This window comes from Crinia signifera, chromosome 2 (genome assembly GCF_055691185.1).
Source record: "Crinia signifera chromosome 2, ASM5569118v1, whole genome shotgun sequence".
NCBI classification, from domain to species: Eukaryota; Metazoa; Chordata; class Amphibia; order Anura; family Myobatrachidae; genus Crinia; species Crinia signifera.
This window is the reverse complement of record NC_139218.1, coordinates 390,422,008-390,448,260: the sequence shown is the minus strand read 5'-3', so window position 1 is coordinate 390,448,260 and position 26,253 is coordinate 390,422,008. Positions and strand designations below refer to the sequence as shown.

The following is a 26,253-nucleotide window of genomic DNA, read 5'->3' as shown; positions in this document are numbered from 1 at the left end:
AAAGAGAAAAGTATCACTAAGGTGCTGAAACAGCTATGGCACACTGTAACCTGTGTCCTTGGAGGAGAGGTACAGGGAGCACAAGCCCAGGCACTCTGGCGTCAAAGAGCTCTCAGTGTCCCTGGCCACAGTAGCTGAGGGCGGGAAGGATTAGTGGCGGGAATCTACAGTTGGATGTGCCGACTACTGTCCCCGGGGGAGAGGCCACTCCCCCAGCTAACAAATGGTCGCCAGGGATCTGCCTCATGCAGCACCATTATATCAGCAGGTATCCGGCGCTGGCCGGGCAGCCCATGCTACCACCCACACACAAATCTCCCTGATGGTCCAGCAGGAGTGGGTGGTGTACCAGCCGTCAACTTGTTAGCGCAGCCCGGCAGTTCCGCAACAAGCTCCATGTGTGTAGCTGCAGCTACCAGGCCAATGGAGCAGCAGTGTTGGTACCGGATAGACCCCCTGCGCTGCTGCTCTGTCACTGACCAAGTCAGTGTAAAAGTAAAAAAAAAAAAAAAAAGTAAAGCTGCATACAGCAGCCCCTCTCTATGGTGCGTGTGGCTCCTGCCAGTACCGAAAAAATAAAATAAAAATAAAGGATCAGAGCTTCCTGACCTGAAGGCGAGGTACAGTAGGGGAGGAGCCTGGTCAGCAGAAGAAGTGTAACCTCTTGGGTGCTGGAAGCTTCCTCCCACTCCAACTACCCAGCATTAGCCTGTGGCCCCTGATGTGTCCCAGAGAATAACAATAATCAGAGCAGTGACGGGCAGGGCCTTAGTCCCCAGTTTTCCCCTCCCAACTCTAACTATCAGTCCCTATCCCGCACCCCCCCATAGACCTCTGAGCGTATCTGTATGTCAGCCTCTCTCACCTGATATGACCTCAGCAGGGACGGCCTCTTCTTTACATTGCTGGTAACATATCCCATCTCCTGGCATTGCCTGTCATACAAGAGCATACATCACACATGTGTCCCACCTACACATTACACGGGACATGTATCTAGGACTCCCACACAGGACGGGGACACGGGAATAACACAATATCCTGCACTGTGAGACATGTGAGGAAGCAGAGCTGGGAGAGGTCAGACCGGGTTCCTCTACCTGATAATCCTGGCTGATCATCCTGTTCTCTTCTCCCATACACCCCGGAGTATAGAGAGGGGTCTCATATGGGTCTGCGGGATGTGTAGGATTACACCCACCTGTGGGGAAGGGGCACACACATGTATCTGTATAAATGGTAATGCAAAAGAACTCAGCCGACACAAACACATTATAGTGACGGATATGGCGGAGTAACATAGAACCAAAGTCATGCAAATAAAAACCACCGTATCCCGACTCCCGGCTAATGGTCCGTTCTCCTGCAGCGCCGCAGTCACCAGCGACCGGGAAACACAGACTGTTATACTTACTGTGATGGGACCAGGGATCGGTCAGGGATGACATATACGTTATGTAACATACACCCCACATTCCCAGTAATATACATATCCCCCCATACAGCAACACTGTATCCCCAGAGCGTCTGCGTCTCTCACCTGGGCTGATCTCAGCAGGAACGGCCTCTTCCTTACACTGCTGGTGATAGATCACGGGTCCCGGCTCAGCCTGTCATACAAGGACATGTGTCACATACGTGTCCCACCCACACGTTACACAGGACATCACTATAGGACTCACACACAGGGTGGGGACATGGGAATAACACAATATCCTGCACTGTGAGAAGCGGATGTACAAGGAGGAGAGGTCAGAGCAGGTTCCTCTACCTGATATTCCTGTGTCACTGTCCTGTTCTCTTCCTCTATACAGCCCGGAGAGTACAGAGGGGTCTCACAGGGGTCTGCGGGATTTCTAGTGCTGCACCCACCTGCGGGGAATGGGTACAGAGCATTACATTACAGTAGGTATAGTTATTCTATGTACAGCCTGGAGAGTACAGAGGGGTCTCACAGGGGTCTGCAGGATTTCTAGCGCTGCGCACACCTGCGGGGAATGGGTACAGAGCATTACATTACAGTAGGTATAGTTATTCTATATACAGCCCGGAGAGTACAGAGGGGTCTCACAGGGGTCTGCGGGATTTCTAGCACTGCGCCCACCTGCGGGGAATGGGTACAGAGCATTACATTACAGTAGGTATAGTTATTCTATATACAGCCCGGAGAGTACAGAGGGGTCTCACAGGGGTCTGCGGGATTTCTAGCGCTGCGCCCACCTGCGGGGAATGGGTACAGAGCATTACATTACAGTAGGTATAGTTATTCTATGTACAGCCCGGAGAGTACAGAGGGGTCTCACAGGGGTCTGCGGGATTTCTAGCGCTGCGCCCACCTGCGGGGAATGGGAACAGAGCATTACATTACAGTAGGTATAGTTATTCTATATACAGCCCGGAGAGTACAGAGGGGTCTCACAGGGGTATGCGGGATTTCTAGCGCTGCGCCCACCTGCGGGGAATGGGTACAGAGCATTACATTACAGTAGGTATAGTTATTCTATATACAGCCTGGAGAGAACAGAGGGGTCTCACAGGGGTCTGCGGGATTTCTAGCACTGCACCCACCTGCGGGGAATGGGTACAGAGAATTACATTACAGTAGGTATAGTTATTCTATGTACAGCCCGGAGAGTACAGAGGGGTCTCACAGGGGTCTGCGGGATTTCTAGCACTGCACCCACCTGCGGGGAATGGGTACAGAGCATTACATTACAGTAGGTATAGTTATACTATATACAGCCCGGAGAGTACAGAGGGGTCTCACAGGGGTTCTGTGGGATTTCTAGTGCTGCGCCCACCTGCGGGGAATGGGTACAGAGCATTACGTTACAGTAGGTATAGTTATTCTATATACAGCCCGGAGAGTACAGGGGGGTCTCACAGGGGTCTGCGGGATTTCTAGTGCTGCGCGCACCTGCGGGGAATGGGTACAGAGCATTACATTACAGTAGGTATAGTTATTCTATATACAGCCCGGAGAGTACAGAGGGGTCTCACAGGGGTCTACGGGATTTCTAGCGCTGCGCCCACCTGCGGAGAATGGGTACAGAGCATTACATTACAGTAGGTATAGTTATACTATATACAGCCCGGAGAGTACAGAGGGGTCTCAGGGGGTTCTGTGGGATTTCTAGTGCTGCGCCCACCTGCGGGGAATGGGTACAGAGCATTACGTTACAGTAGGTATAGTTATTCTATATACAGCCCGGAGAGTACAGGGGGGTCTCACAGGGGTCTGCGGGATTTCTAGTGCTGCGCGCACCTGCGGGGAATGGGTACAGAGCATTACATTACAGTAGGTATAGTTATTCTATATACAGCCCGGAGAGTACAGAGGGGTCTCACAGGGGTCTACGGGATTTCTAGCGCTGCGCCCACCTGCGGAGAATGGGTACAGAGCATTACATTACAGTAGGTATAGTTATGCTATGTACAGCCCGTAGAGTACAGAGGGGTCTCACAGGGGTCTGCGGGATCTCTAGCGCTGTGCCCACCTGCGGGGAATGGGTACAGAGCATTACATTACAGAAGTTATAGTTATACTATATACAGCCCGGAGAGTACAGAGGGGTCTGCGGGATTTCTAGTGCTGCGCCCACCTGCGGGGAATGGGTACAGAGCATTACATTACAGTAGGTATTCTATGTACAGCCCGGAGAGTACAGAGGGGTCTCACAGGGGTCTGCAGGATTTCTAGCGCTGCGCCCACCTGCGGGGAATGGGTACAGAGCATTACATTACAGAAGTTATAGTTATACTATATACAGCCCGGAGAGTACAGAGGGGTCTGCGGGATTTCTAGTGCTGCGCCCACCTGCGGGGAATGGGTACAGAGCATTACATTACAGTAGGTATTCTATGTACAGCCCGGAGAGTACAGAGGGGTCTCACAGGGGTCTGCAGGATTTCTAGCGCTGCGCCCACCTGCGGGGAATGGGTACAGAGCATTACATTACAGTAAGTATAGTGATTCTATATACAGCCCGGAGAGTACAGAGGGGTCTCACAGGGGTCTGCGGGATTTCTAGCGCTGCGCCCACCTGCGGGGAATGGGTACAGAGCATTACATTACAGTGGGTATAGTTATTCTAGAGAGTACAGAGGGGTCTGGGCGATTTCTAGCGCTGCGCCCACCTGCGGGGAATGGGTACAGAGCATTACATTACAATATAGCGATGTGGGGAGGGGAGGACTTCCCTACTGAGTAATGAGGAGACCACTGCCTGCCTCCGAGTACCACATTACATGAAGCTAAATCATTCGCTAATTAAGAACATAATCTAATGTTGCTATAGGCACCACAATACAGTGCAAAAATGTGCCTGAACTCCTACAGCCACCTTTATATACCCAACTGTTCCAGCATCGACACTGTGGCCACCTCTATACCCCACGGTTCCAGCATCCACCTCTATACCCCACAGTTCCAGCATCCACCTCTATATCACACGGTTCCAGCATCCATACTGTGCCCGCGCTCCTACAGCCACCTCTATACCCCATGGTTCCAGCATCCACACTGTGCCCGCGCTCCTACAGCCACCTCTATACCCCACGGTTCCAGCATCCACACTGTGCCCGCGCTCCTACAGCTACCTCTATACCCCACAGTTCCAGCATCCACACTGTGCCCACGCTCCTACAGCCACCTGTATACCCCACGGTTCCAGCATCCATACTGTGCTGCGCCCCTACAGCCACCTCTATACCCCACAGTTCCAGCATCCACACTGTGCCCACGCTCCTACAGCCACCTCTATACGCCACTGTTCCAGCATCCATACTGTGCCCGTGCTCCTACAGCCACCTCTATACCCCACGGTTCCAGCATCCACACTGTGCCCACGCCCCTACAGCCACCTCTATACCCCACAGTTCCAGCATCCACACTGTGCCCGCGCTCCTACAGCCACCTCTATACGCCACTGTTCCAGCATCCATACTGTGCCCGTGCTCCTACAGCCACCTCTATACTCCACGGTTCCAGCATCCACACTGTGCCCGCGCTCCTACAGCTACCTCTATACCCCACAGTTCCAGCATCCACACTGTGCCCACGCCCCTACAGCCACCTCTATACGCCACTGTTCCACCATCCATACTGTGCCCGTGCTCCTACAGCCGCCTCTATACCCCACGGTTCCAGCATCCACACTGTGCCCGCGCTCCTACAGCCACCTCTATACCCCACAGTTCCAGCATCCACACTGTGCCCGTGCCCCTACAGCCACCTCTATACCCCACGGTTCCAGCATCCATACTGTGCCCGTGCTCCTACAGCCACCTCTATACCCCACGGTTCCAGCATCCACACTGTGCCCACGCTCCTACAGCCACCTCTATACCCCACGGTTCCAGCATCCACACTGTGCCCGTGCCCCTACAGCCACCTCTATACCCCACGGTTCCAGCATCCATACTGTGCCCGTGCTCCTACAGCCACCTCTATACCCCACGGTTCCAGCATCCACACTGTGCCCACGCCCCTACAGCCACCTCTATACGCCACTGTTCCAGCATCCATACTGTGCCCGTGCTCCTACAGCCACCTCTATACTCCACGGTTCCAGCATCCACACTGTGCCCGTGCCCCTACAGCCACCTCTATACGCCACTGTTCCACCATCCATACTGTGCCCGTGCTCCTACAGCCGCCTCTATACCCCACGGTTCCAGCATCCACACTGTGCCCGCACTCCTACAGCCACCTCTATACCCCACAGTTCCTGCATCCACAGTGGACACAATGAGTGAAAGGTTGCGTTTTGCTTTTTATAAATAAACCTATAAACACTGTAATCACTGTACCCATTACTATCGGACACTGCTGCAGTCTGACCGCTCTATAGCTACATATATTTATGGTAATGCAAAGCTTTAATTTAAGAAAACAGTCAAAATATTTGGAACAAATCAGTATACTGAAAGTTAACTTTAAGTGTACTATGTATCCAATTAGCTATTTATATAGTATACAATTACACTCAATGTATTGGTCATGTGACCCAATCCCGCTGCCGTCTCACCTGAGCTGCTGTGATCAGGGATCGGCTGCTCTTCCTTACACTGCGGTTCATACATCCTGTGTTCCAGCTCATCCTGTCATACAAGGACAGAGATATTATTACACCGAGCGTCTATACCAGAAGGATACACAGGATAAGGATATGACAGTAACATAATACAGAAGAGATAATGTAGCCAGTCCCGCTACCTGATCATCCTTTATGAGAGTACGGTCCTCTTCCTTTATATGATGCCGGGAATACAGAGGGGTCTCGCATCGTCCTGGGGGGCTTCTAGAGCTACACTCACCTGCGGGGAGAACAGACAATGACAGCCATATAGCAATGCTTAGTAATAACAGCAGCACATATCACTGCACAGGACCTGTCACTAGGTGTCGGGAGTAACAGCCCTGCACCGTTACGTGTATCTGGGTGGGATGTCACCTCCCGAGGGTCATCATGACCAGTGACACTGGGGGAGAATGTGCCATCCAACCTTCCACCAGCCCCAACATCCGATAGACGGGGGTCAGATGTCGGCTGGAAATGGCAGTCGCTTCGGACCCACATGCAAAGTGATGGAGGCCAATTAGGCCCAAACTGCAGCGATCAGTAACAGCCAATCACATGGGAGAGGGGCGGAGAGAAGTGACTGGATGGTGTAGGAGACACACCCCCTAACAGACGTCCTCTTACCCACTGAATCAGGCAGCTGCGGAGGGTCCATTACATTGTCCGTGTGTCCGGCTGAATAGTCCCACTCTGTCACAGAGAACGAGACCTCCATATCCTTACACTTCCCAGGCACCTGCAGCATAGGAGAGCTGGTTACATGACTTACCCACACACCTAGGAGTACCGCGTAATACATTCCATTGCAAGGCACTATGGGTCAATGATCAATTCCTGAGTACACCTTGACCAATTACCAGGGGTCATATGATGGATCAGTATATCTATATAGCGCAACATAAATCAGTTACTAATCAAACGCCCTTCTTATTAACATACCTCAGTAGGTGCCAGGATACTCCTATCATAGTTCCTATCCTCCTCCACATGAGGCAGAACCTCTGTGTTTGGGCTCTGGTTGCCGCTGCTTCTGTCTGACACAGGGGGGCCGCTGAGGTCTGTCACCTGGTCTTCCGACTTTCTTACAATAATGAAATCCTATGAGACACAACAGCGGAAGCCCCGATAAAGCAACACGTACAGATGTTACTATACTGTAAAAGCACTGTCCTACATATAGACCATGTATAACATGTAACAATCACTGTACACGCTGAGCGGCCTCATATCCAGAACAGCGACAGGATTCAGAGCAGATGGCCAAATAATCCCAGATTTATTTATGCTGGATAGCAGCTCTGCACCCTCTCTATGCAAAAAAATGCTGTCATGGGCATCCTCCGCCACTCACGGCGGGCCAGCTACTCACCAGTCTGTGCCTGGCGGAGCCTCTCTGTTCTGGGTGCAGGAACAGCAGAGGCGGGCAGAAGGCCAGTGACATCGGGGTAGCAGAGTGGTTTGGTTTCCTGGCTGCTGCCGCCATCTTGGTTATTGGCAAATTATCGGGCAAGCCTGAGCTCTATTCTGCCTAATTTCTCTGATAACCAATGGCAGCTGACCTCAGGGTATAAAGAGGGCCTGCCTGAGCTATTTGATGTCAGTACAAGACGCCTTCTATGCTGGCCACATCTCAGAGCAGGTGTTACAGGTCTCAGCTTGTTACTCTGCTCAGCCTGACACTATTGCTTCCTGTGAAACCTGGACAGGATCATCAACCGACTTTTGACCTCTCCAGTCATTTTGTGTTTGGGATGAGTTTACTGTCTCGGTGTTCGCATTACCACCCGGAGGGAACACTGAACCTCAATATCGTACTTCTTTTTTCATCAGATCTTCATTATATATTTATCAGGAACTTTCCCGACACAAGAACCCATCAAAATTTTTTGTTCAGACCACAAAATGGCCGCCTGCATAGTATTGGCAGAAGGTGCACAGTAATGGAAGCTGCTACTACCCATGGTATTTGTCCCTGTAGATCCACTAGTACATAGAACAGTCTAGTACCTCTTTGGTCAGCAAACAGATAATCTCCATGGTGAGGTTCAGCAGCTTGTCTATGATCAGGTCTTTGTTCCTGTCAGTCAGTAGCGAGTGCCGGATATGTTCCAGGACCAGGACCTCCATGGTTGGTCTTCAGGTAACGTCTCCTGAGTGAAGGAAATAAATAGTCCCTATATAATAGGCCACAATGTAATGGCCCCTATAAATAATAGAGAACACTGTAATGTATGCACTGGCTGAGGGGTATGATGGCCAGAACCTGTGCAGGATGAAGGGGTTACAATGCCCACCTCTATGATGGGCTGAGGGGTATAATGCCCACACCTGCACAGGCTGAGGGGTATAATGGCCAGAACCTGTGCAGGCTGAAGGGGTATAATACCCATACCTCCCAACATGATTCCCTCCAGTAGGTACACAATGCTCTCCTGGTCCTCCCTCTTAATTTATGATTGCCATCACCTGTGTTGAAGCACCTTTCTGATCCATTAACCTGTTCACCACAGGTGCTGGCAATCATACAGTAAGAGTGAAGTCCAGGAACAGAGTATTGTGTCCCTCCTGGAGAGGGTCATGTTGGGAGGTATGAATGGCCGCACCTGCACAGGCTGAGGGGTATAATGCCCGCACCAGCACAGGCTGAGGGGTATAATGCCCGCACCTGCTAAGGGATATAATGCCTGCACCTGTACAGGCTGAGGGGTATAATGCCCACAATGCACGGACTGAAGGGGTATAATGCCTGCATCTGCACAGGATTAGGAGTATAATGCCTGCACCTGAACAGGCTGAGGGGTATAATGCCCACACTGCACGGACTGAAGGGGTATAATGCCCACATCTGCACAGGATTAGGAGTATAATGCCTGCACCTGTACAGGCTGAGGGGTATAACGGCTAGAACCTCTGCAGGCTGGAGGGGGTATAATCACACTGCACGGACTGAAGGGTATAATGCCAAGAACCTGCACAGGCTGAAGGGGTATAATCACACTGCACGGACTGAAGAGGTATAATGCCTGCACCTGCACAGGCTGAGGGGTATAATGCCCACACTGCACGGACTGAAGGGGTATAATGCCGGCATCTGCACAGGATTAGGAGTATAATGCCTGCACCTGTACAGGCTAAGGGGTATAATGCCCACACTGCACGGACTGAAGGGGTATAATTCCTGCACCTGTACAGGATGAGGGGTATAAGGCTTGAAATTACACGTGTGCCACCTACATGATAATAATAATAATAATAATAACAGCAGCGCATACCTCACTCGGCTGCAGCAGGAAGTCAAGTGTCCCCGGCTGATGAGATGGCCAATCACTATGCAACCCCCTGTACACCAGTGCGCCGCAAGGGCTGATGGGAGCTGTAGTCCTTCCCAGTTCCCAATCCACGCTGAGGCGGTAAATAATATACACATTTCACAACTAGTCACGTGGTGCGCCTTCTGCTGGTGCCCGGAAGTCGGAAAGTGTAGAAAAATATTGTCAACATATGACCTCAAAAACACGGGGCGGCAGCCATTTTTCTGAAGACCACAACTAACGGCTGTTAATAGCAAATGTATCCAACAAAATGGTCGCCGCTGTCAAGCTGACCCTAGTGATTGGTGTGTAGAATGTTTTCCGCTGCCCACATCAGCACAGATAACAGGAATATAACCAGACTGAGTGACTGTAACTACTCACTAACATTACTGGGGCAGCATTGCAGAGAGCTAATTGTAAATCAGTCATTTTTAATCTTGTCACACACTTTATTAATATTAACATACCTCCCAACATGACCCTCTCCAGGAGGGACACATTGCTCTGCTCCTGGACTTCCCTCTTAATTTATTATTGCCATCACCTTTGGTGAACAGGGCAATTGCTAGAGAATGGTGATTCAGCACAGGTGATGGCAATCATACATTAAGAGGGAAGTCCAGGAGCAGAGCAATGTGTCCCTCCTGGAGAGGGTCATGTTGGGAGGTATGTATTAAGAAATATACATACCTCCCAACATTTGAAAATGGGAAAGAGGGACAGTACGGTGCGGCGAAGCTATGTATACATATATATATATATATACATACATACATATATGTGGGCGTGGCTTGTAATAATACCCATTGGGCGTGTCTATATATTTATATATATATATATATATGTTATTTATATATCTATAGATATATAGATATATCCAGGGCTATTTTTGTGCAGGCTCCAGCAGGAACTGAGGCCCTTATTCTAGTTCACTCTTTCAGACAAAATATTTCTTAGATGGACAAAACCATGTGCACGGCAGGTGTAAAACCCCACCCAAATCTAATTATGTCTGCACAAGTAACACCTGCCTCACCTGCAGTGCACATGGTTTTGTCCATCTAAGAAATATTTTGTCTGAAAGAGTGAACTAGAATAAGGGCCTCAGTTCCTGCTGGAGCCTGCACAAAAATAGCCCTGGATATATCTATAGATATATCTATAGATATAGATATATCTATAGATATATAATAGAGAGATTTACATATAATATATAAATAGATTATAATATATAAACAATATATTTAGTGCTTACTGCTATGAAATGTCCAGCTTACAGCATGCAGCTAGCCAGCCAGCCCATCCTTGTGACAAGTGTGTGAGAGGCGTGGCTGGATGGCACACATCATAGGGGGCGTCGCCAAAGCAACCTGTGCTCGGCGACTACTGGCAGCAGGATTCCCACGTCACTCTTCACCCTCTAGTAGCAGCTAAACCATAGTTGCCTACCCTCCTGCATTCTGCAGGAGACCCTAAGTTTTTCTATGCTTTTTTTTTTAAATAAAGGTTGAGTGTTGTGTGTGTTTTAAAATTGTTGCACTTTCTATTTGTGCATAATGACGAGGTCGGTATTCGTGGTCATCGTTGTTCGTCTCTGCAATGGTCGGGGATAAGGTATCATTGATGGTGGAGCTTTCCTTATTACTTGAGTCATTTGGAGCATCTGCAACGAGGATGGGCAGCATTTGGGCACTTGGCATGGTAGTTTGGGTGCTGCTTTTGCAAGCTTTCCTGTGTTGCGACCTGTGTAATACCACCATTGGATACTGTTATCCAATGCAGTGGCTGACAAACACTCTATAGCTGAGGAGCAGCACTGAGACGCACTCCTGCCTTCGCCTTGTGACGGTGACATTTTAAGCCTACAGAATCTTCCCACAGACCCTCCACTGTCTAGTGTTTGTGTGTAACCGAAACACTGCCAGCGAGTGAAACTACATCTCTTTCACACATAGAGAAACAGAGACGCAATCACTTGGTAGCAGACTAGCTTTAGACTCTTGCTCCGAGCGGGCTTAGCTAGTAGGTATATATGTATCTGCAAAAAAGGGGTGAGAACAGCACCTACTAGTGTAGTCTATTATATAATAATGGCCCACCACCTTGGGCTGGAATAACACCCTAATGCAGGGGGTTCCCAAACTTTTTAGAATTACGGAACCCTATAGTATCAGTTTTTTATTCATGGCACCCCTAGGCCAAAAGCTTATTTCGAAATTTTGAAATATTGTGTTTGTATGAGAACTTTAGGTTTATTTATGTAGTGAGGGACATGTTTAACTTCTGGTTGTTCACATAATTTCTGATTGGCAGCCACAAGCACTGGTTTTGCCTATGACAATTATTAATTTGAACGGTCCTGGCACACCATCATGAGGTACCCCTGCAAGGGTCCCGAGGCACCCAGGGTGCCATGACAAACAGTTTGGGAACCACTGCCCTAATGGTTGAGGTAGTACACTTTAACATAGTAATTAAGGCTGAAAAAAGACATTAGTACATTGAGTTCAACCTAACTCACTTGAGCAAGTCATATCTATAGGGTTCCCTTAGTGGCCAAAAATGCATCCAGATTTTGATTTAAATTCAGTAACAGAAGTTGCTGCAATCACCCCACCGGCAATGAGTTCCAGAATGTTACTGCTCTAATGGTGAAGAATCCTCCTCTTAATTCAGTACAGAATTTCTTTTCTTCGAGCCTCAGTACATGCCGCGTGCAGTGTTCCCTCTAAGCTGTGCGCGCGTGCGCGCGCACACAACTCGACGAGCGTGCGCACAGACATTACAACAGAGCGCACAAAGCAGCAGTGGTCCCTTTTTGCAGTTGTGGACTCAATTAATGTGTGTTTCACCCATTAACTACATTGTGTGCTGTGCTTTGAATGTTTAACAGTTTAGAATCATTTTGAAGTAAAGTTAACACAAATGCTGAACATTATTTTCCAGTTATATATAAGTGACGCACAAAAATGTAAATTTCCTTCCAAAGTTGCACAGCCAAAATCTTTTGCCGCACACAGCCTTCGTAAAATTAGAGGGAACATTGGCCGCGTGTCCTAAGTATGGGCTTGTTAGTGACCAATCATCTCCCAGTTCCATATGATTCCCAGTCCTGTATTTGAACATACTGATCATGTCACCTCTCAACCTCCGTTTCTCCAGTGAGAACATATTCAGCCTGGTTAGCCTATCTTTGTATTCTAGTGATTCAAGACCTTGGACTAGCTTACCTGTTCCAATTCATTTATGTCCTTTTTAAGGTGCGGTGCCCAGAACTGAACACAGTATTGCAAGTGTGGTCACACCAATGCCTTGTAAAGAGGCACTATCACATTGGCATCCCTTGAATACATACCTTTTTTTAATGCATGCCAGTGTCCGGTTGGCTTTTGCTGCTGCACTTGAGCGGTTTGCACTATTACCCAATTTTTCATCTATGATGTCCCCCAAGTCCTTCTCTACAGCAGAATTTCCTATAATAACTCCATTTAGCCTATAAAGTAGCTTGTTCATTTTTGTTCCCATAATGAATTACTTTACATTTATCAACGTTAAACTGCATTTTCCACCTTTCCGTCCACCTTTCCAGTTTATATAAGTCACTTTGTAGTGTTTCCACATCCTCTCCTGAGTTAATTTCCTTACTCACTTTTGTGTCGTCTGCAAATATGAGTGGTATCCACACCTCTCTTACCGTAGTTGCGCATGAAAAGTGTTGTAATGTTCTGTGTATAAACAGCGTCTCTCTCTCTCTCTGTGACAATCAGCTTCAGAATCTTCTCGTATCAGTTCATACATATGCCCACATAAGGAAATGTTTAATGGAGAACAATATTGTAATATAGTAATCATACCTTAATACAATAAGAAAAATTTGTACATTGAAGTTGAAAGAAAACAGCTTATCTGGATGTGCTCAAACTGGACATCAAATCGGTACGGATAGAGTCCTTTCTGGGATCAGTCAACGCGTTTTATCCATAGGTACTGGACTTCCTCAAGAGTTATGTATGTATAGGTGTGTATATATAAGTGTGTGTGGGTATATATATATGTATGTATGTATGTGTGTTTGTGTATAAGTATGTGTGTGTGTGGGGGTATATAGGTGTGTAGGTACAGTATATATGTCTACATAGGTACTGTATGTAGGTATAGATGCGATGGTGTTGACACAGTTTATTTCTTTGGTATATAATTAAGCTACAGCTATTTATTTATTTATTTACAGTTTCTTATATAGCGCAGCAGATTCCGTTACAGTGTCTTATATAGCGCAGCAGATTCCGTTACAGTGTCTTATATAGCGCAGCAGATTCCGTTACATTGTCTTATATAGCGCAGCAGATTCCGTTACAGTGTCTTATATAGCGATGCAGATTCCGTTACAGTGTCTTATATAGCGCAGCAGATTCCGTTACAGTGTCTTATATAGCGCAGCAGATTCTGTTACAGTATCTTATATAGCGCAGCAGATTCCGTTACAGCGTCTTATATAGCGCAGCAGACTCCGTTACAGTCTTATATAGCGCAGCAGATTCCGTTACAGTGTCTTATATAGCGCAGCAGATTCCGTTACATTGTCTTATATAGCGCAGCAGATTCCGTTACAGTGTCTTCTATAGCGCAGCAGATTCCGCTACAGTGTCTTATATAGCGCAGCAGATTCCATTACAGTGTCTTATATAGCAGCAGATTCCGGTACAGGTTCTTATATAGTGCAGCAGATTCCGTTACAGCGTCTTATATAGCGCAGCAGATTCAGTTACAGTGTCTTATATAGCGCAGCAGATTCCGTTACAGTTTCTTATATAGTGCAGCAGATTCCGTTACAGTGTCTTATATAGCGCAGCAGATTCCGTTACAGTGTCTTATATAGCGCGGCAGATTCCGTTACAGTGTCTTTTTGTGCGCTGCAGATTCCGTTACAGTGTCTTATATAGCGCAGCAGATTCCGTTGCGCTTTACAATAGTAGACAGTGATAAAACAAACTGGGTAACAACAGACAGACTTGGAGGTAGGAGGGCCCTGCTGCAAGCTTACAATCTATAGGGACATAGGAGGGAAACACAAGGACAGGCATCAGTAATAGCATAGCAGTCCCACCAAGTTACAGGTCCAGAAGGGAAGCTATATAATACATAAGTGCCTCAGAGGGTTATGCGTGCGGTATATAAATATGATAGGCTTGCCTGAAGAGGTGAGTTTTCAGGGAATGCTTGAAAGTCTGGAGGCTAGCGGATTAACCAGCTACCAATTAACCTGGTGGCATATAATATACATTCGAACAACTAAAAAAATATTGAATATAATGAATCTCAACAGGGCTGACATGGATGGATCAAACACAAGTGATAACATATCAAATATTTATTTCCCGCAAATGGAAGTATCAATTTATAGTGTACATACATATAAAAATCACAACAGATGGTAAAAATATCCTAGAGATGGATTTTAAAAGAGAATAAAAAATAAATAAATCAGCCATCGATGCATGGTATGATATTAATACCATCAGAGGACAGTTCCCCTTTAATAGTAAATCTCCGGTCTCTGTGGGACCATGGGTCTGATTGTTTGGAGCCCAGAGAGCAGGAAGCCACAGGCGCCGCCCTGCCCAACGCACCTCCCCCTCCCGGCACCTGTGCACGGCTGTGAATGTGTACGCAGCCGTGCACACAGGGGGGAAATCAGTCACCATCCAATGATTTTACCCCTGCTGGCAGAGCTGTGAGCCAGAACTGACTCGGAGCTGCGAAGGCCGTGAAGAGAAGGATTGCACAGAAAACGATGGCAGCATGCCTCCAAATGCCTGCGGGCGGACGACTCATACATTCGCACATCGTATCCTGCGCGTGCATGTTCTTTCTATAATCGGATGGGTCTGAATCGCCCCCAATGTGAGCGGAGTCTTACAAACAGTAGCGCTATATCACAGGTGCCCCCTCTCCTTAATACTGTATCTCAGGAGTGTGTGGGCAGCTGGGGGATGTTACCTTTAGCGGGCTTCTCACATGCAGTGCTTGTACCGCCAGCTGTTGCTGTATGTATGCAGCGACTAACGTCTGATCCTCCTGTATGCCATGGGTGTTGACAGTATGTCCGTTCACTCTTTAGGTCTCTGGAGAGTGTCCAAGGGCGTAAGTCCAATAACAAGGTCCACTGCTAATAACCCCTGATGCGTTTTGCTCCCTCATGGAGCGTTATCAAAGAGTAATGATCTCCTCTACTTGGACCTTTTTATACTTATAAGATAGTAACTATTGGTTAAGTCTCTAATTAATGATAACAGCTGTTCTGGTCACCTCTCACAGTGCACACTTATTTCTTTATTTGCATATCACCAAATAAACAATCATTTCAGTGTCTCAATGTCGGCAATCTTTATACATATATATATATATATATATATATATATATATATATACACACACACACACACACACACACACACACACACAGTTTGTCATCTTTAACAAGGCAAAGTACTGTAGTTCTAGTTGTAATCTTTATTTCACATTTACTGCGACTGAAGCTAGAGGGATCTTCTCTCAAATAAAGGCTTTTTGGTACGTGTAGTATCATGGCGCCCATCGCATCGCATGCAATTTGGCATGTGATGGTATGCGATGCGATGCGATATCGCGCAATGTTAACCAATGTCATACAATTTTTAAATTGTATGACATTGGATATGGCATACAATTCGATAGGATGCGATTTAAACTTGTATAAGCACCCTAATGGGTGCTTAAAATGTTAAATGCACCCCCCCCCCCCACTATAAACGTGAACCCGAAGTGCGGCGAGCGCAGCGAGCCCGCGAGGGGCGGCGGTATGTGTCCTCCGACCTTTTCATACCCCCACTATCCACGTCGGCGTGGAGTTTTTGGAGATTTTGTAAAGTGTGGCGATCGCAGTGAGGGGATGCGGATACCTGTGAAGCCCGCGAGGGGACGCGTATACCTGTGAAGGTATCCGCTGCGCTCGCCACGCTTTATAAATCAACTCCACGCCGACGTGGATAGTGGGGGTATGAAAAGGTCGGAGAACACGTACCGCCGCCCCTTGCGGGCTCGCCGCGCTCGCCACGCTTCGGGTTCACGTTTATAGTGGGGTGGTGGCGTGGGGGTGCACTTAACATTATAAGCACCCATTTGGGTGCTTAAAAGCACCCTTTAGGGTGCTTATACAATTTTTAATCGTATAAGGGGCAAAAATCGCATCGCATACCATCGGGTGCATGGCATGCGATGCGATCAAAACATTGCGCGATCACTATCGTGGGCGCCTTGATAATACACAAGTACCGGCTTTTTTTCTGTACATATAGCAAAAGGTTAACTGAAAATAGGTTTTAACGGCATACTAATCTAAATCTAGATAGATAGATAGATAGATAGAAACCTCACCATGGCCCTTATTCTGATCGGTGCGGCCCGATCAGAAATATGCGGTGATGTCCGTCTTTGCGAATCCCCGCCTTCCATACGGATCGCCACCTCCGTCCGTATGCGGATATGTGGCGGTCCGCATGAATGTGGACGGGGATACGCCTACTCCATGGTGGGAGCAGCCCCTGCATTCGATGGTCGCCGAACATCGAATGCAGGGCCGCACGCTCCACCAGGTCCCGCAACACAAGACCACACGGACACTTGTCTTGTATCTTGTATGGGGGCGGGCAGCTGACATCCGGCGATGTCAGATGCCCGCCCCGTACCCACGCGTCACGGCCTCATTACCATGCATACGCCCCGCGTTTGCATGGGAACGCCCATGAAACGCGGGGCGTATGCATAGGGTAATGAGGATAAGTAGCCCCTCACGCCCCTCTACGCCCCCTGTGCGGCGTATGAAGAATCCACATGCGCAGACGATAAACATCGGCGGCCCGTACGCAAGCGGGAATATCCGCACCGATCAGAATAAGGGCCCATATGTTATCTAATCTTTTACATAACATTTATATTTTTGTAATCACTAGGAGCTTCCACAATCCCATAAATCTACCTGGGGACACATGTTATAGGCTCTGAGTTTGCTGGTGGTACATTACCGGGACCCTAATCACTGTGAGCAAAGAATATCAGTGGTGGATGTTCCCCTCCGAGCGAGAGTACACACATTAGGGTGATATAAGCGTTTTTTATATTCTATAATGTGAATGCTTTTATGTATTAAATATCGTTTGCTACTCCAGATAGTATTGCACTATGTGCTCTTTTTGAGTTTTAGAAAGGAGTTACCCCTGATCTGTTTCTAGGTCATGTGAACACATGCTGACTGGTTTCAAGGACCATCCATTGTCCAGATACGCTTCATAGTCTGGTGGTAACTTGCATTTGAAGTTACCACCAGCTGATTGTTATAGACAAGTCTCAGCTAGGTTTCTATAACCCTCTAGGATGGATCGAATTCTCATCAGATTGTGGACATGTTGAATTAAGTGTTGTTATTCATGTAAGTACACCAAGGCTTTTGTGCACCAATAGCTGTGGGTGTGGTTTTGCCGTTGTGTGACACATATTGTATTCTGTGTATAACTACCTGCATTGTTGCCGAGTCTGTCTCCTCCCCTCACTGGCAATAAAGGAAAAATACCAGGAAGAAGGGAATGGGGCAAATTTAGGAAGGTGGGCAGCAAAATTATGTCAGATGTAGGGATGGCCATCGACCATCGATGATGAGAAATCATTGATAGTTTATGGCCGATGTCGAATAGTTTTGCCATCGATGGGGGAGAACCAGATGGTTTCCCACCATCGATGTAAAGCTTAAACGAATAGTTTCGTTTTTGCTTTTTCCCTAAAGTGGCGGGACACTGAGCATAGCTCCGCCCCCGACACCCTAAAGCCCCGCCCCCACATCATGATTGGTCCACAGGCCATTCAATCACAGAAAATGGATGATCATCGATATACAAAAACATTGATGGTCATCCATTGAATAGTTATACAATATCGATGGCCAGTTGCACTTTTGCCATTGATGGTAAAGGCAACGATGGCCATCCCTAGTCAGATGTATCTCCTCCTTACTGTTACATTACATAGTTAAATGAATATGTCTGACAAAGCACCACCTATAAAGGTAAGTAGTGGGTATCTGTCACACAGTCCTATCTGTCTGATTCTCAGCCCTATCACTGTAAGATGTAATAGCGTTGGGGCTGTGAGCTACAGTGATGTCAGCAGTATGACATCACTGTGCTGGAATATACTATTTCAGAAGGTGTGGCCACTGCAAAACCAAGAGAGCGCCTTCCAACAGCGCCAATGTGACTCAATGGCCATAGGAGACTTTTTGATTTTTTTATGCACGGAATGGGCTCCACTTCTACTCTTCAGCAAAGGGGATAATATCAGTGTGTCAGACTGAGATGCCCACTTTGAGCCTGTATAGACACTCTAACATCGTTACATGCCACCATTGGTGGAATCCTATGGGGCATCCCATGAGGCGCACCGGGCTCCTCCCAGTCACCGCTCTGATCATACTCCACCTCCCTAGAAATACAGCACAGCCTTAATTATATTACGGCATTGTTGCTTACCTTACTCAGCTGTCAGTGCTCCTATAGTGATGCAGTACAACACAAGTCATCAAAATAACATGTTTAATACAAGGGAGTACAGTTATGTTTATCCTCTTTAGCATGTTTCTATGATGGTGTGTGGTCAGTGGTTATGGGTAGATTTTATAAGGAGCAGGGTGTCATAGTTGTTGATCATTGGTGACCTTAACAACCTGCTCTTTAGAAAATCCGCCTGCTACCCTCTACACCAGTTTCCAAACAAGTATCTCAAGCCAGGAAAAAAGAGGGTTTGTGCCGGCGCTGGCTGTTTTAGGAATAATGCAATACACGGTTCTCAGAATAATATAACAATTTATTACTAACAATAAAATAACAATATAAAATGTATAAAAAAGGTGAATCTCTTTGGCAATGATAAAGTTGAAGCTAGTTATCACGGGGATAATCAATATTGGAGCTGGAATAGCTTAAAGTTCACTGTGTGAATATAAGAGTTTGAGCTGTATATTACCATCCCATTTGGCCTGGTTTGGATGGCCCGATGCTGTGACGAAATGTCCAAAACAGATGTCCTATAATTTCAAGGACTCAGGATTCCCACTTATGTCCTCTTGTATGCGTCTGGATCATTTAGGGATCATGCAGTTATCCCACAGTTGAAGTAGTCCAGGAAAAAACGAGGGTCTTTGGGGAGAGATGGACAGGTCACTTGGCAGAAAGGATGATGGTGTAAGAACAGCGATATTCACAGGTGCTAATTCACAGGTGCTCAACGCGTTTCCCCGGGTATCACCGGCTTCTTCAGGAGCAAGTATGTTTGTGCTAGGTTCAGGGCATGGTTTTATACCTGATGCCTAATCAATTACGAGATTCACCTGCGTGCATAATTACAGACTAAAAACATTTCTATCATGAGAACCGTGTTTTTCAGTATTAGATATAATAATCGCATTTATATTGGAGGCAGTCATATAACTAAAAGTATATTTTGTATATCAGAAAACGTTTTTTACCATAGAAAAAGGGAATCAAGGAGGTCCCTTTGTTAGGTCACATGACCCGCAGTAATTAGTTACGTTTTTAAATAGAGAGTTATAGTAAGAGTGTTTACTCACACACATAGGGAGATGCTGCCCTGGTTGTGCCACAGAGAGCAGCGCGGCGTATCACCGTCACGAGCCGATTGCCGGTATCAGCTACGTTGTCGGTGCCCCACACACGGAGTTCCGGGCACAACAAATGCGTTGTTGTGAGTAAACACTCTTACTATAACTCTCTATTTAAAAACGTAACTAATTACTGCGGGTCATGTGACCTAACAAAGGGACCTCCTTGATTCCCTTTTTCTATGGTAAAAAACGTTTTCTGATATACAAAATATACTTTTAGTTATATGACTGCCTCCAATATAAATGCGATTATTATATCTAATACTGAAAAACACGGTTCTCATGATAGAAATGTTTTTAGTCTGTAATTATGCACGCAGGTGAATCTCGTAATTGATTAGGCATCAGGTATAAAACCATGCCCTGAACCTAGCACAAACATACTTGCTCCTGAAGAAGCCGGTGATACCCGGGGAAACGCGTTGAGCACCTGTGAATTAGCACCTGTGAATATCGCTGTTCTTACACCATCATCCTTTCTGCCAAGTGACCTGTCCATCTCTCCCCAAAGACCCTCGTTTTTTCCTGGACTACTTCAACTGTGGGATAACTGCATGATCCCTAAATGATCCAGACGCATACAAGAGGACATAAGTGGGAATCCTGAGTCCTTGAAATTATAGGACATCTGTTTTGGACATTTCGTCACAGCATCGGGCCATCCAAACCAGGCCAAATGGGATGGTAATATACAGCTCAAACTCTTATATTCACACAGTGAACTTTAAGCTATTCCAGCTCCAATATTGATTATCCCCGTGATAACTAGCTTCAACTTTATCATTGCCAAAGAGATTCACCTTTTTTATACATTTTATATTGTTATTTTATTGTTAGTAATAAATTGTTATATTATTCTGAGAACCGTGTATTGCATTATTCCTAAAACAGCCAGCGCCGGCACAAACCCTCTTTTTTCCTTGCATACTATTTTGGGTCCGACAACCCAAGTGCCGGCAGCTGTTGATAGCGCACCACACACTGTTCCATAAGTATCTCAAGCCACACTACTACTCCACATTTTAAGGATCCCCATGCTTAAGCAAAGGTGAATTAAATAGTTCTTCTGTTATTCTGCTTTAACCCACTGTACTCAAGCATGGATATAACAAAAACATGGACAGTTATATTGTGCATTGAGGACCAGGGTTGGGAAACACTTCAATACAGGGACAGTACTAGGAACACTGACATCTACTGGTCATCACCGCACAAAGTAGAGGTTGCCGTCTGTGGGCTGAAGCATTGTCATGGAGATGTCACTGGTTCCCAGTGAGATGAAAGAGGTTTCTAGGTCATGTGAACCAATGTACATTAACAAAAGAAAAAAACAAAAGTAAAACATAATAAAGACATCAGCAATGTACTATCACAATCATGAACACTGTAAATGCTTATATAAACCTCCCAGTGGTCATCCTCACCCTCCTATGTGAATAGGAGCTAAACTGATCTGATCTTCCCCCACAGTTGTGATATTTTTTATTTCTCCAACTCCTCACATATCTCTCTCTGGTTCTCCTTCTCTACCTCCTAAGGCTACCGACATTAAATATGACATTGAGGCTATCAACACCAGTTCTTTGTCCTCCCTCACTTCTCACTTCTCTCCACTATTTTCTATCATACCCTGAACAAGCCACTTCCATATCCAAAGCAAACCTTACTTCTGCTCTGGACTTTGTCACTTCACCGAGAACTGTTTAACCCTGTGTGTGATAGTGATATCCTCTGTCTATCCTTCTATCTTTCAAACCATTCCTACTCTTTCTCCTCTCTTGACCAGCATCCCCCCCCCCAACCCCTGTTGGTGTCCCCCATGGTTCTTTTCTTGGTCCCCTCCTCTCTCTCTATACATTCTCTTTAAGTGAGCTTGGTAGTTCTTTCGCTGTTTGCCTCTATGCTGTTGACACTAAAATCTACCTTTCCTACCCTGACCTTTCACTCTCTTCACTTGTTTCTCCAACAGTTCCACTTGTCTCTTCAACAGTTCCACTTGTCTCTCCAACTGTTTCACTTGAATCTAAAAACTGTTTCACTTGTCTCTCCAACTGTTTCACTTGTCTCTCCAACTGTTTCACTTGTCTCTCCAACTGTTTCACTTGTCTCTCCAACAGTTTCACTTGTCTCTCCAACAGTTTCACTTGTCTCTCCAACAGTTTCACTTGTCTCTCCAACAGTTTCACTTGTCTCTCCAACAGTTTCACTTATCTCGTCCATTGTTTAACTTGTCTCTCCAACTGTTCCACTTCTGTCTCAAACTGTTCCACTTGTGTCTCCAACTGTTCCACTTCTGTCTCCAACTGTTCCACTTCTGTCTCCAACTGTTTCTCTACTATATCTTCTTGGATGTCCCCTCGCTTTCTTAAGCTCAAATCTAAAACTGAGCTGATCATCTTCCAACTCTCCCCCATATCTAACTTCCAAAAAAATGTGGTGATCTATTGATTGCACAACTATCTACTCTAGCCCCCAAGCGCACCGTATTTTAGTAACCCTTGACTCATACCTCTCCTTTAAATCACACATTTAGCACCTTCCATTTGCATCTCAAACTTTTTCCAGTATCAGACCTTTTCTCACCCAGGAGGCTACCAATACCCTTATCCACCCTCTGGTCCTCTCCAGACTTGACTACTGTAATCGCCTAGTATCTGGCATGCCTCTCTCCTCTACAATCTATCTCTACAATGCTGCTGCATGGCTCATCTTCGCCTACAAATATACTGCGTCTGCCTTTCCTGTCTTACAAGTGCTACACTGGCTCTCCTCCACTTCAGAATCCAATTCAAGCTCCTCACAAAGCTCTTATCCACTCTTCTCCTATTTACATCTCTGACCTGATCTCCACCTGTCCTCTTCATTATGCTAATACAGGCTGTCTCTGCTGCCTCCTGGTTACTTCCTCCCACTCCTGCCTACCAGATTTTGTATGTGCTGATGCCTTTCTCTGGAACTCTCTACCTCACCCCATCAGACTTTTAAACCTCTCTACAAAACTTCATAATGACTCTTTAATCCCAGCCAATTCTAATCCTAATCCTGTTCCACCCTCACTGTCTACCCCATCTGTGTCACCCCAGATTGTCTGCCCCTCCCCTTTAGAATGTAAGAGTAGGGCTATCTCCCCTCGTGTGCTCTTATTTAAACTATCTTCTATTCCATACTCCCTCTGATGGCATCAAGTTTTACCTATTTGTTTATGTAATTGGACGCTGCGGATCCCTTGTGGTGCCATATATAAAAAGGATAATAACAATAATATGAAAGAAGAGGCTGTTCTCTTTACTCCAAGCCTTGTATACAGTGGGAAAAGAAGTCTCTTTGCAGTTAATAAACAAGACTTATGTATGTGACATGCAGATTATTCACCAGTGTGAACCCTCTTATGTAGCAAAAGATCCGAGCTGTCAGAAAAGCAGTGGCCGCATTGGGAACACACATACGGTCTCTCCCCGGTGTGGATGCGCCGGTGCCTCACAAGACTGAATCTCTGCGTGAAACACTTCCCACAGTCTGCACAACTGAAGGGTTTCTCCCCAGAGTGGATCCGCCGGTGTCTGGCAAGAGTAAAACTTCTGGCAAAGCTTTTCCCGCAATCCAGGCATGAAAATGGCTTCTCCCCGGTGTGAATCCTCCTATGTAACATGAGACGTGACCTCAGATTAAAGGATTTCCCACAATAGGAACATTGATACAATCTGTCCTCAGTGTGACATCGGCGGTGGGCGTTAAGAGCCAATCTAGAGCTGAGACACACTCCGCAGACTGAGCACCTATACAGAATACTGGCGCTATGCGTTTTCTGATGGGTGGCTAGGGCTGAATGATTAGAGAAACATTGCTGACACTCCGAGCACTGATGCGGCATCTCAGGATAGTGTGAGGAGGCGTGCGGACCTGTTGGGGACAAAAGTACTGAGATAAACCCTCTGTACATCAGCGAATGGGTCGCGTCAACATGTGTGATATAATATACATACTCATATATATGTACAATGCAGTCATCAGGTTTTATAAAATATCATATTAAAACATTGTTTATTCCCACATAACAGTCTAGTCTTGTGCAAGATCCATGAAGGCCACTTAGGGGAAGAAAGATGTAAGCGGAGACCACGTGAAGGTATGTATTGGCCAAGAATGAACCAAGACAGAGCACAGACAAGTGTATCATATGTCTTACATATAGACGAAGCAAAAAGCCAAGCCGCAGAGTCCTCATGCAGTGCCAGAGAGACCATACAATAAAGTTGGAGCAGATTTGTTTGATCATAATGGGAAAACATACATTGTTGGGACTGATAAAAGGTTATGCCTCCACAGATGGACCAATTCAAGATAGGCTTGCCCCAAGTGTGGTGTGTGGCCTGAGTAGACTTAAACTAACTGAATTAAATTGTTAGCCCAAAATACGAGTCAAGTAATAGTTTGGTGGCGCTCCCCCGAGTTCGAGATAAACTGAAAAGTGGTACAAGAGAAAAGAAGACTAATTTTTTGGGGCACTAAATAAAAGTCTTCTTTTCTTTTGTACCACTTTTCAATAACTCCAACTTCCCTGTTGTGACGACACTACATACAACTACTAGTAAAGCCGTAATCAATTGCATGAAGTCAATTTTTTCAAGGCATGGTGTTCCTATGAGTACAGGAGAAAAGGGTAGCCAATAGGCCGGTAGGCTGGCACTTTGATAGGAGGTGCTATACGAAGCTGCTAATGTTGAAGCAGGGGAGTCACCCCTGATACAATGGATACAGAAAACAAGCAGAGCTGTGTTTGGTATAAATTACTTATAGCTGCAGAATAGACGCTGTGCGCGTGTGCAGAGCATCTATTCTACAGCCTGAGGGGCTGGTGAGATAGTGACGGGGGGGGGGGGGGACTCCCAAATATATATTTTTTTAACATACTTACCGGGTCCCCTGTTGGTGTCCCGATGGTCCCCCGGCGGCCTTCAGGGTCCTCTTCTGCGGTCCCAGGGGTGCAATGCAATGCACCCCTGGGACCGGAGATGCCGCTGAAGAAGATCCTGAAGCCCGACGTGGATCCCGAGGGACGTGGTAAGTATGAAAAAAGGGGCGGGGGGGGGGGGGAAACAAACTAGAAATATTCTGAAAAAAACACGGATTTTAGAATATTTTAGTTTTTTTGGATATACAGATACGGGATACTCAACCTGTACTATATAAATAACGAGTATAGTGATCACATCTGGCGTTTCAAATCTGTCACAATAGATTCGATAATAAACCAATTTATGGTACTTATGTAATATCTGGGCTCCCGTTTTTCTTATGAGACCGCGTCCGCTCGCCACGCTTCGGGCGCGGTGGCTCGCTGCGCTCGCCACACTATATAAAATCGACTCCATGCGTAGTTGGATAGTAGGGGTATGAAAAAATGGGGTGCATTTAACATGGGAGCCCAGATAATACATAAGTACCGATAACTATTTATTAAACCAATTTCCTATTGCAGGACAGACAATCGTTAAGGGTTTAAACATATAATAGAAAGAACAAATCACGTTTTTTTTTTAAAAAGAAGGAGTGCAACAAGTTCTTTATATGATACAGGTAAGTGATGACTAACCTTGACACTCCAGCTGTTGTTGGACTATACATCCCAGCATGCCCTGCTACAGTTTTACTATTTGGCCATGCTAAAACTGATGCAGGGCATGCTGGGATGTGTAGTTCAACAACAGCTGGAGAGTCAAGGTTAGCCATCATTGATATAGGTGGACTTGAATTGGACGGTGGTCATTCCATATTATCATACTTAGTTCCACCGCTTCATTAAGCCCTTCAGGGTGTATAGTCCTCATTTGATACATCCAAGACTTGGGGGTGGGGGGGGAGGGGGGGGGGGGAATTGAGAGGTGAGTTCTATTTCACATGGGATGTTGCTATCGGCAACCAATCTATTATCTTCTATAAGGTGCTAAATAAATAAGTAGATTCTGATTGGTTGCCCCTAGCAACATCCCATTTGAAATTGAACTCTCATCTTTGTAAATTCCCCCCTTCTTGTCTACATAACCGCTTGTATGTATCACCACCCCTTATTGTCTGTGGGATGTGTTCTCGACCTTTGATTGTTACATTTTTTTTTTGGATCGCTGTTGTGTTTGTTGAAGAAATG

General features: G+C 46.3%; 1 protein-coding gene and 1 pseudogene across 2 annotated transcripts in view; both read right to left on the bottom strand.

Annotated features, from left to right (window-relative positions):
- The window catches only part of LOC146058208 (uncharacterized), a 32,165-nt gene extending 22,564 nt beyond the window's left edge, over window positions 1–9,601 (bottom strand). Inside the window, exons 1-10 of the mRNA XM_083170334.1 lie at window positions 9,356–9,601; window positions 8,091–8,233; window positions 7,023–7,181; window positions 6,708–6,819; window positions 6,218–6,318; window positions 6,030–6,102; window positions 1,772–1,872; window positions 1,541–1,610; window positions 1,101–1,201; window positions 866–935 (exon numbers count right to left, since the gene is read on the bottom strand). Of these exons, the coding sequence (XP_083026460.1) occupies window positions 866–935; window positions 1,101–1,201; window positions 1,541–1,610; window positions 1,772–1,872; window positions 6,030–6,102; window positions 6,218–6,318; window positions 6,708–6,819; window positions 7,023–7,181; window positions 8,091–8,210 (907 nt within the window). The 5' untranslated portion in view covers window positions 8,211–8,233; window positions 9,356–9,601. The remainder of the gene's footprint in view (window positions 1–865; window positions 936–1,100; window positions 1,202–1,540; window positions 1,611–1,771; window positions 1,873–6,029; window positions 6,103–6,217; window positions 6,319–6,707; window positions 6,820–7,022; window positions 7,182–8,090; window positions 8,234–9,355) is intronic.
- The window catches only part of LOC146058575 (uncharacterized), a 279,259-nt pseudogene that overhangs the window by 48,850 nt on the left and 204,156 nt on the right, over window positions 1–26,253 (bottom strand). The gene's annotated exons all lie outside the window — the stretch shown is intronic.